We start from the raw sequence: 12,452 nt of genomic DNA, 5'->3' as shown, positions 1-12,452 counted from the left end.
TAGACGATAGGATCATACCGTACGTTCAGATGACTAGCCTGGCCCATCTCACAAGGCTCAATGATCACTGGTTTAAGTTGGATAAGCCGTTAGTCAGTGTATTTGTGGAGAGATGGCGTCCAGAGACTCGTACCTTTCATCTCTTTTGATTTAGTAGTTTGTTGTATTTTTCTTGAGTTAATTTAAGCTTGTTATTTGGGACGTAAGTTTGGTACTCGTGGTGTTTGGTATTTAAGTTTGATACTCGTATTGTATGGTATTTAAGTTTGGTACTCGAACTATATGTTATTTTAATTTATGACTGGTGTTATATGTTATTTAAGTTGGCCCTCGTGTTGTGTGTTACTTTAGTTTGGTACTCACTTTGTATGTTATTTAGATTTAAGAACCATGTTATTTAAGGAGGATGTTGTATGTTTTGACGCTCAACACGGCCTCCTCTTTATCCTGAAATTGTTGATCAATTTGGAACTCAGCTAGTCCTCCTGTATCCTGTGTGTCTTTGGCCCCAAATCCGACAGGCATGGCAGGGTCCCCTTACTATCTCATGGTATCCAGGTCCAAAGTTGAAAAGTGCGGTGGGTATTGCAGTGTTCCTGAACTAGCTGCTCCACCACCCCCAGTTGGAGTATTCCTCTCATCCTCATCATCGCTATCATCGGCAATTGTGGCAGTCTCCACATCATCATCGTCCTTATCCTGAAATACATCTTCCACACCATTCGGTGCTCCACCTTGCCAGAATTCTGAGACCACATCATCAATGCCGGCCACCGCAAATGCGGCATCAACTACGGGCACAGTATCAACCCGTTTTCTGTCACGAGTGCGGTTTAAACAAGGTTCAGAAAACCGGACCAGTCATCAAACCGCTCTAGTCACTGGTTCACTAGTTCACTGGTCTAACCGGTTCAACCGGTGGTTCAACCGAAAAAACTGTTTTAGAGTAGAATAATAAATAAATTATAAATACACATCCTAAAATATAATTATAGTCTGATATAAATCTTAAAATATCTTCGAAATTTAAAACACTACATAAAATATCATCAACCAAATACACATCCTAACATCATGGTTTATCAATAATCAAAATCCGCAAGAACTTGTTGCAAATCTGCTTCGGTGGGATGATCTTCACCTTCATTCCCACCCTGATCAGCAGAAGAAAGAGATGCAGCATAAAGACCACTACTACCACCGCCACTTGGATATAAATCAGCATCAATTTCACCTAATAAAATAGAAATGTTATCATTATATTATAAACTAACAACATTCTAATAAATCATTAGAAACTAAATATACTATACTCACGCAATAAGTCATCCACATTACTAGGAAGATCAGGCTCTTTCTCTACAACCTCTTCAGTCACCCAGAAGTCAACTTGACTGATACTTTCATAATCAATTGGATCATGCTGTGTCTTTTGCTTTCTTTTTTCTTTTTCCTTCCTAAAAGGTTAAATACAATATATGGAGATTTAATAATTTACAAATTTATTATGATAAAGATTACAAATGAAACAATATAGTATTTCATGAAACATATATTACCTGGATTTAAGACGCAAATTATAGGTAACATAAATAATGTCATTCAGTCTATCATGCTCCAATCTATTTCTTCTTTTTGTATGAATCTGGTCAAAAAGGCTCCAATTTCTCTCATACCCAGAAGAAGCAGATGCTTGGCTAAGAATGCGAACAGCTATCTTTTGTAGATATGGAGCAGAGCCTTCGAATAACCTCCACCATTCATCTACCAATTATAAAACCATAACATATTATAAGATATTAATTAAGAACATAGGAGCTCAAAATAAGTTACTATTGATTAAACAAATATTCAACCATATTCTTACCAGGCTTAAGTTCAGATGCAGCTGGAATAACTTCTTGTCTGTCAAAACTTTCCTTCCGATCTCTATATAAATGTATTTCTTTCATTGCCTGAACTGAATCCAAATTGTTACACTTGCAATACAAGGTAACAAGATCAAGCAAACCTCGCATAACATCAGGTGCTTCTTTATAATTTTCATTAAAAAAGAATTTAGGATTCAGGAAGTAAGCTGCCGCATGAAGATCTTTCTTCAAATGCTTGTCCCATCTTGAGTTGATAATATCTGTGTACGGCTGATATGCAGTCTTGGATTGCCTAAACATCCCCTTAATTGCATCTTCTGCCCTTAGCATTCCTTCATAAACATATCCCAAAGATGGGGGGTCATCAGCATCAACAACCCTCAGCAAGTAAATCAGAGGGCTCACAAGTTTACATACAGTAAAGCAATCGTCCCAAAATTTGGCATCCAGAATAATAGCACTCACAGCTCTACCAGTAGCACTCCTTCCTAATTTGTGATCAGTGAAAATTGAATCTACAACCAATTGTTGCAACTCCTTTTTACAGTCAAAGATGCTCTTCAATGTAATAAACACAGTTGCAAACCGGGTTGCACCAGGACGTACAATTTCTCTCCAACGAGGTCTTTGTCTTAGCCAAGATAAGAAAACCGTATGATTGTACACAAATACTGTGATCTTTGAAGCACGAGTTGCAAGGTTAGAAATATGCGCCATGCTGCTTATATCTTTTAAAATAAGATTAAGGCAATGAGCAGCACATGGTGACCAATAGATATTATCATATTTTCTATTGATAAGCCTACCAGCAGCAACATAATTGGCCGCATTGTCAGTCACAACATGCACAATATTATTTGGGCCAATCCATTCAATCACCTCAGAAAACAAAGTACACAAGTGTGAAGCATTTTTTACCATACTGGAAGCATCTACTGATTTCACAAAGCACAAACCTTTAGAACAATACACCAAGAAATTGATTAACGTTCTTTGTCTTTGATCTGTCTAACCATCAGCCATGAGGGTACATCCAGTTTCCTTCCATGCACTCCTATAACTATCAACTAGCATTTGACTTTCTCTTTTAAGATCAGCCAACAAATGAACCCTTAACTTATCATAAGAAGGCCCCTTGTAACCAGGTCCAATACCAGCAACACCATCCAACATATCTTGGAAATATGGCGACATCACAGCATTAAATGGAATTTTACAATCCAAAAGCCACCGAGTAAATCGTTTATCAACCTCGTGTATCGCCTCTTTGTTTTGCATAACACTTTTAATACTTGGTTGAGCTCATGGAGTTGTTCTTGGTGCAAACATAGGAGGAATGACTTTGGCTTTTTTCTTTGGATCGCCTCCAACTCCTTGCTGACTCGAGGTACGCTGCTGTTCCTGTTCTTCTTGAGCTATTGCCTCATCAATTGCATCTTCTACCTCATCACCACCCTCTTCACCAAAACTTACTTTTCTTTTCTTTTTGCTGGCCTGAATATCTTTCAACAAACTTTCCATCTGTTTTTCCACATCATATGGAACTTTAGGACATTTTTTCACGTCTCCAGTAATCTTTGCTAGATGTTTCTTCATCCTGTGAATTCCACCTCCATTGAAAACTTGTAGACAAAATAAACATTGATATTGTGGTTTTCCATTCACGTGTTGTAGAGCAACATATTTCCAAGCTAAATTTGTTTTTCCCCTAAGGTTAGAAGAACCTTGTGAATGACTATCGTTAGCACTACGGGAATTAGGATTAGCAGCATCATTCGGAATAGGAGTATCGGCAGGCATGTTATTATTCACAGAAGCATTGTTATCAGCAGTTGCTTCTTGATTAATACTATCTTCCATAACTGAAATTAATAAAACATGTATGAAATTAAACAACACAACACAACACAACACAACACAATGAACATACACAGAAATTGAACAGTTCACAGATGGAGTTCCAGAAATTGAACAGTTCACAGAGCAAGTGCACAGAGCAAGTTCACAGAAATTGAACAGTTCACAAATGAAGTTGAGCTGAAAATAGAAGACCAGCCAGCTTAACATTCAGATTTTTTATTTTTTATGCTTAGCATCCGCGGTTTTCAGACAAGGACCGGACTGCTTGCAGCGCCGGTTCGCGGTTAAACTAGTCGAACCGGCCGGTCCGGTCCGGTTTTCAGAACATTGGGTTTAAATCAGCAGCGAAGGACGTGGAGGCCACCAAAACTGCCTCAGGCCCAATCACAGACAGAGATGAAGAGGCACCAACAGGTCTCGAACTCAAGCTGGTGGCCGTGGCTGAAGGCAGAGGATTCCGGTTAGAACCTCCTGAACTAGAGACCACATCCACAAGTTTGGCCAACAGCTCAGGAGTCCTCACCTCCGGAAATTGCCGACGACAGTGGAACAGAACTTCCAAATCTTCATCGCTACCTATGACAAACGAATCATACTTCACATCATCCCGTAAAACGTATATCGGAATTTTATAAAATAACTTCTCCACCCGTTTCAGGCCTTGCAGCCCCAGTTTTGGGATTATAGTATCCTTAAACTTAGTGAAACTCGTTGTAGATCTCATGAAAATACTAAGCGGATCCTTATCTGTAAACTTAATTCCGAAACGCGTTTTTTTTAATCGACCCTCTATAGTGCACCAAAACCAAGAAGCTTTCATCACTAGCCATTGTGGGGCTCACTATGATGGAGAATTCACATTCTACAGCTATTTATACACATTTGTTCCCTACTAAATCGAATCAGTTAGCCTCCATTTACATATGTTGCTGAAACTATAGTAAATCTGCCTATCCTAATTCGATTTATGCATGTTGATCTCCAACAAGGTAAATCGAATTAAACTTTTTCGATTTACTTGGAATCATTCCAACCATGCATAAATCTGATCACCCTGATTCGATTTACAGAAGAATGCTTAATTCGAAATTGCTTAATTCGATTTATGTATATTTAAACCTACCCTAGTAAATCTATGCAGCCTAATTCGATTTACTACTACAAATCGTAATTTGAATTACTCTGATTCAATTTACATAGAAACTGCCTTTGGGAGATTCACATACCATTTTTTGCTTTGGGTGATATAGGTAATATTTCCATGATTTTGATTTATCTAAGTAGTTTGCCCTTAAGTATTTGTAGAGAAAACAAAAATTTACATTCAAATCTTAGCTTATTCACTATACATTTATATTTTTATATATATTCACATTATATATTAAAGATTAAGAGTTTTTTTTTGTCATGGATCAAGGTCTACTAACAGATCTGACCCGAAGATACGGGTTAAACTTGTAGAATTTTCTTATCATTTGAATTCGATTTTATCCACCGTAAATTAATTAATTAAGTTGCCAATCCACTCCGATCACATTAGATCGAGTTGGATACCTTTATATATGAGTTGAGTTGCTTGCACTAGACCTAACATACATTTCTTATAGAAAGTGGATAACACAAAATTACAAAAAAAATGTTCTCTCTCCCGCAAAGAAAAAGAACGAAACCACGAAGCGCCGCCGTTTCTAGCTGGGCCACAATGGCCCTTCCCTCTCCTCTCGCTCCCTTTATCTCTTTCTCTCATCTCCCTCTTTTCTTTCTTCTCTTTATTTACCATCCACTATCTTTATTTTTCACAGTCTGATTTTGTACTATCCGGCAGTCACCTTTCTCACTACTATCATTACTGCGCCGTTCAAACCCCCTCCCCCTAGTGCCTCTTCCCTCTCTTACACGTCTTTCTCCTCTCTTTTGTTCCCTTTTTCTCCAGCTACTATTTTTTTTTTAATTTTTTTAGAGATTTATTCATATCTAGATAAAAAATAACTCTTTTGTGGCTGTTATCTTTCCTTTGTGTTAATTTGGTTCCCTTTATGATGGATGTTTTGGATATATTGTTACAGATTTGAGATAAAGATACAACGAGTGAAATTTTTCGTCCATAAAAATATTTTCATATTCAGAAAGCTGTTAGGTCTGTTTGAAAAAGAAAAGAGAATATTTCTCTATATTGCAATATTTTCTGTGTAGAATTAGAAACAAAAGACATGACTTGTCTCTATTTCTATGTTATAAGATTTTTTGTAATAGAATATTGTGTCTCTTTTCAAATAATAATTCAACATAGAATTTATTTAATTTTGTTTATATTTTAGATCTAATGAATTTTTTGTAATTTGTAACTTATAAGTGTCATTTAACTTTTTTTTTTTAATGAGAATTTTTCTTCTGTACAGAAAACCAAAAAACATGCATTTCCTATAGTATTATACAGAGTTATGGACCTACAAAATGAATGCGACCCATTGAGAGTGAAAATGGATAGATTCCATGGGTCCTACTCCTTCTATTGTGTCCCCTTAATTTATGGGGCATCATGCCCTTGCTTTGCATGGAGAAGTGTCAGTATTTCTCATTTGCTACAAGCCGTTTTGACGATAATAATAGTTTTTTCTTCTTTTCTTTTCCTGATTTTTTCTAATGCCTCAGGCCCACATGTCTTATTAAAATGTCGTTTATGGCCCAAGCATGTAATGTAATTATACTATAGAACCCTTAGTTATCTTTTAAGTTTTAAACAGTTCTCTTCTCCCAAATCTTCTTGCTTCGTAATGTAATATCTATATTTTGGAGTATGAAAATATTAATTAATAAAAAATGATTTCCTTTTTTTATTTATGGATACAGCTAATTAAATTAATAAAAATCCATTTGCATTAACTAAAAAATAGGGTGTTTTGATAGTTTTAATCCATTTATTTAAACTCAACGAATCACATACATTATTAGTGGTGGATTAGATGAATATGTCCGTTTATTACTTTTATTTTCACAATAATATTTCAAATAATATTAACATGATTCAAGAATACAATTTTAATACAATAAAAGTTATTGTCAGCCTTTTTCTTTATAAAATAATTCGCTAAAGTGAAAGAAAATATAAAATAATAAAGTAATAGATTAATGGTTTAATTACTCTATTGACCCTATAGTTTCGCAAAATTTTCAATTAACTCCTTATATTTTTTTTTCTTTTAATTGGATTCCTGCACCAAATTTTTTTTCAATTGAGTCCCTACACTTGTTTTCCTTAGGGTGTCCATGGATCGGATCGTATCCGCAGATCCGCGGTAAATATCCGCATCCGATCCGAAAATTGCAGGTACGATCCGATCCGCAAATTGATCGGATCGGATCCGCACCCTTTGCGGATCGGATCGCGGATATCTGCTCTACATCCGCGTATCCAATCCGCGGATCCGCAGATCCGCACTATAATAATTAAAAATAAATAAATAAATATATATATGTTTGGTATTATATTTACTTGTTTGTATGTTTTAGTTAGTAATTATTATTCATATATTGTATTATTTTATTTTTGTTATTTAGAGAGAGTTTGATTAAAAATATTTTAGGAATAAACGGATCGGATCCGGCACTAAAAAGTGCGGATATCATATCCGATCCGATCCGATGGAAATTGTGCGGATCGGATCAAATTTTCGGCCATATCCGATCCGATCCGATCCGCGGACACCCCTAGTTTTCCTTTTATTTGAGTCCTTGCATCAATTTTTTTTAGTTGGGTCCCTATACAATTAAGCCAATTACTACTAAGAGAGACCTATTTGAAAAAAAATTTGGTGCAGGGACCCAATTAAAAGGAAAAAAAGTATAAGGACCTAATTGAAAATTTTACGAAACTATAGGGACCAATAGAGTAATTAAACCTAGATTAATCACTATTGAATTTGTGAAGGAGGACTTCATTTTTTTCACTGGACTTTGGTGGATTTAGGCCACCACAATCAACAAATTTTCAACATCCAAGATGTTTGGCCAAATTATAAGGTTGCGTCTAATGCTAAAAGACTTGCGCACGACCTTTACAAGTCTATAAATCTTCAAACTCAGAGCACTAATCTTGTTTGGGTTGCTCCCCCTATAAAAATGGTCAAAGTTAATTGTGATGCTAGCATCTTTTAGAAACATAATCTTGCCGGCTTTGATTGTGTGCTTCGGACATAGAATGGCTCTTGGATAAAAGGTTGCTCTGGCATTCTTCTCATTTGGAGCATTTTTCGGAGTGAACTCTTTGCTATTTGGAAGGGGTTTGTCCTTGCTTGGAAGAGTAGATGCAAGTCAATCATCATTGAAGCTGAATCCATGGATAATTTCTTGTTGCTTCAATTTGATTCTCAGCAATCACCTTGCTAAAGGTGACTTAGTAATGAAGATCAAAGAACTATTAAATCTTAATTGAGAGGTTCAATTCAATATTGTTAAAAGGAGGCTAATGTTATAGCTGATCTATGAGCAAAGAGAAGAGCGTGGGATAAGGCGAAATTCACTGAGTGGTTAGAGTCTTGGTCGGAGTTGTGCGATGCTCTCCGCCATGACCTTATTACACTGTCTTGTTGCTAATTTTTTCTTATTTTTGGACTGCGTTCCTTGTTCTAACTTTTTCTTAGACACAAAGAAAAAAATCACTGCTGAATTTGTAATTTTTATCATGTGCAAATTCTATCATTTTGAATTACGATTGATTGGACTCTTACTTCTTCACTTTACTAACTCTTTCATTTTAGAATCTTAATCTTTTTTAATTCTTCCAGTCCTCCAGAAACACCGGTGGAACTACTCTCGTCACTCCTCCGCCAGACAAGGGGTATCTCAGTTACATAGACATACATTACAGATAAGAAAAACACAGATAGAATGCAGTTACAGCAAGTAGAACATATAGCAAATAAGCATAGATATTCAAATAGGCAAACCCAAGTAATGCAAATTCAAACAAGACAAACAAATGCATATGATGTTTGCCTTTCCTACTGGCCGTGAGCTCACTTATCGGTTACTTTGCCAGAACCCGACACACCCAGTAGCTAACTCAGATATCGTCTCTCTGACATGCCTCCACACTCTTGGGATAGCGTGACCGTCACACTCTTGGGGTATAGTGCCCACCATACTCATGGGATAGAGTGTCCATCGCATTTTCTGGGATAAAGTGTTTCCACACTTTTGGGATATAGTGTCCGTCATATTCTTGGGATACAGTGCCCGACACAGTTTCCCGGGTAAAGTGCTCCCACACTCTTGGGATATAGTGCCCATCACACTCTTGGGATATAGTGCCTGACACACTCATGGAATATAATGTCCGACACACTTTACAAACAGAGAAAAAACATAGATATACTCATCATCAATCACCATCAATCATATATCGTTCAATATCAATCGATCATCATCAAGTTAGCCTACATTCATAATAGTCTCAATATTCAGCACTTCCTCAATCAACCAACCCGTCATTAATTCAGTTAACACTTCGCAAAACCCTTCCAATGTCCCTTTTATTTATTTAACAAACTCATTCTCATTCTAAGGCCTAAAGGCTTACTAACGGACCTTAAACAATTGTAAGGGAGGTTTGAAAAGCAAGAGAATTGGTTTAGTATGCAAAAATCCCACTATTAGCCAAAACAAGGGTCTCGCATATGCGAGCTTATGGCCGCGTATGCAAGATGGCAAAACAGAAGGAACTTCTCGCGTAGCGTGTGCTGCCCGCCTACGTGAGCGTTCAATTTTAGCAGGTCTGCATATGCGGGACAATGTCTGCATACGCGAAATATCAAGGCAGTGAGAAATTCCTGCGTCGCGTGTGCATGCTTGCGTACGCGACTCCTCATTTTCCTCAAAAAGCTGCTACGTTGCAGAATTTCAAAATTTGACACCAAACTTCAAACGCACATAACTCTTTTGTTTTAAATGAGTTTTCATCCGTTCTCTGAATAGCATAAACTTCACAGACTCAATTTTCATTTGAAATAAGTTCGACAAAATTTGGAGGTCCGGAAGCCGAGTTATGACATACCAAAGTTAGTCAAAAATCAAGTTTTACCAAAAACCTATTTTCTTTCCAAATTCTCAATTTCAAGTCAAAGTTTTTATAATAAAAACAACACCAAAACTCCCAAAACATACTCACTTACCTTCCAACCAAGTCACCTCACACCAACACCAAATTTTTCTTCCTTCAATCATTCAACAATTCCATATACGCACTCAACAATTTTCTCACCTAATTAAACAGTCAACTACATTTCGTATACATCAATCTATCTTCATCACAACCATAATCAAACAACACATTTTCATAATAAACTCAACATTACCACCAAAACTATTAACCATTAACAAGCTCACATAATTCAACTTATCCTACGGCCAACTAGCCTAAGTTTTCACGTAACATTACACATTATCTACGAGAAACCAAAACTATACCATGGGTGATTCCTCCCTAATGCTCGAACACCCCAAAACTCCTCAATTCACAAGCTCCAAGCCTCCACCGCAAGGATTCTCAGCACCCAACACGCAACTCAAGCTTTCAACTATATCAATTTGGTTCCAATACACATTTATACAATCTAATTCCACACCAATATCACTAAAATCAATATAAAGTTTACTAATTTAATAATTTTACAAGGGTAGAGGTTAACAATTTCACAAAGGTTAGAGGTTCCTCACCTTATCGACAGACGTTTGGGACAAAACCCAGCAAGCCTACAAGGCTAGTTCACTCATAAAACACCAAAATCACATAATCTCTCAAAAGAGTAAAGTGTTGTTTTTGTCCCCAACGTTTGGGGTAAGTCCTAAAATTGTCCCTAACGTTTCATTCGTCCTATTTTTGTCCCCAATGTTCCAAAATTGATTCAATGTTACCCCACCGTTAATTCCACTCACGGAACACTAACGGAGATGCTTACGTGGATGCCATTGTCCACTCTGGCAAACTTTCCCCCTGGTGACCATTACTGAGAATTTGGAAAAAAAATGAAAATTTAATTAAAAAGGATGATGAAACCTTAATTTCATCGTGCGCCTCGTGTGGCTTCTCCTTCTCACCATCGTTGTCTCTGTTGCAGTTGATAGCTGAGTCCATGGCTTCGCAGGGCTCCCAGGTGACGAGTAGTAGCTTTGCTTCTGGTCGAAACAGCAGCCAAGGTCGTCGACGGAGAACAACATGTTACTGTGGGGAGAGGCCAGTGCTTGCGACTTCGTCAACGGCAGAAAATCCGGGACGGAGGTTCTGGGGCTGTGTTAACTATGGGGTAAGTAGAAAAATTTGCATCTGGGTATGGCTGTTATTTGGTTTTCTGATTGGGATTTTCTTTTGGTTTTTGCCTAGATTGGAGAAGAGTGTGGGTACTTTGTATGGGCAGAGTTGGAGCAAGAGCCACAAGTTGCTCGATTGAAAAGAAGAATCACAGGCTTGAAGGATAAAGTGACAACAGTTTAGAGGATGTTGAGAATGGCAGTAGCAGTTGGTCTAGTTGGATGGACATGTGTTATAGTTTTACTCTGTGAAAAATTTTCATCAACAAGAAATGGGAGGTTCTTTTTGCATTAAGGCTGCAGAACATAGTGGCTAGTGTAATGTGTTGGCAATGTGTTATCTGTATTTTGGTGTGTAATGTAACCTATTGATTGAACGAATTTGAATGAAAATTTGTTGTTATCCACTTTTATGTGTTCAGTTTACATTCTCATGGTACAAACAGGGAGGTAAATATCAGCAGAAATGATTAAATAAAACAGTGAAACAGAGCCAACATGAAGCATTAACCTCAACCATATGGCATAGATAGTCAATAGTCAGCAACTTAAGATACATACATTCCTAAGTAGATGTCTTAGAACTGGAAATATAAGTCAACATAGATGCCAAACAGTTTTTTTGTAGTAGTAGCAGCAAAACAAAATTGAAAATAGTGAAACCAACAACCATAGTTCTTAGGCTGATACAAAAGGCAAAATACAAAAGTTGTAACAAGTGAAACAAAGTCATTCCACATTCTTCTATGCTCTTGGTGGTGTCCTGGCCATGAACCTGAGCTGAGACTGGGTCACCCTCTTCACTGGACTTGGTAGAACCCTTGGAGTTGTTGGGGCTGGTGCAGAAGCAGTCTATGAATATTCACTTTGGTCCTTTTCGAAGTAGCTTGTGATTGTTGGGAGCTCACAGCTGGCTTCCTTTTTGGGTGTGAGGGTGGTTTGTTCTTGTTGCCCTTTTGCTTCCTACTTCCACTATCAGCAGCCTTACCAGAATCTGTCTTGGCAGATAGTCTGGAACTTTTTCTGACTCCTTGCCTTTTTCTCCTCTTTGAAGTAGAAGTAGCAACATTGTTAACCTGGACACAAAATAGATAGGGAGATAATTCAATGACCTAAACAACCAAAGACACAAGTAAGAAAAAGACTAAACACATAATGACATATTGTTACAGTTGGGTTTGGAGTGACTTTGCGCTTCTTTGGACAACTCCTTTTGTTATGGCCAGAGCACAAACAATAAGAGCACTTTTGTTGTTGCCCTTCACGAGATAGTCCAGTCCTAGTAGCCTACTCATCAGCACCTCGTGCCCTCTTCTTCTTTGGCCTCTCAATGGGTTTTCTATAAGTTGGAGACAATACATCCTCGAACTGAGTTCTGTCCCAAAGGTTTGGCCCATTAACTGGGTAGACAACATG

The 12,452-nt window shown here is 37.4% G+C and overlaps 1 protein-coding gene across 1 annotated transcript; it reads right to left on the bottom strand.

Moving 5' to 3' along the window:
• Window positions 1,071-3,100, bottom strand: LOC107616394. The gene is made up of 4 exons (XM_021110628.1): window positions 1,868-3,100; window positions 1,560-1,764; window positions 1,318-1,457; window positions 1,071-1,234 (listed from the first exon to the last, which is right to left on the bottom strand). Exons 1-4 carry the CDS (start codon window positions 2,790-2,792, stop codon window positions 1,083-1,085), a joined length of 1,422 nt encoding a protein of 473 aa, XP_020966287.1. The 5' UTR covers window positions 2,793-3,100; the 3' UTR covers window positions 1,071-1,082.

The sequence above is a fragment of the Arachis ipaensis genome, chromosome B09 (genome assembly GCF_000816755.2).
Source record: "Arachis ipaensis cultivar K30076 chromosome B09, Araip1.1, whole genome shotgun sequence".
Lineage (NCBI taxonomy): Eukaryota > Viridiplantae > Streptophyta > Magnoliopsida > Fabales > Fabaceae > Arachis > Arachis ipaensis.
Note: the sequence above shows the minus strand (reverse complement) of the source record. Positions and strands in the feature narration are given on the sequence as shown.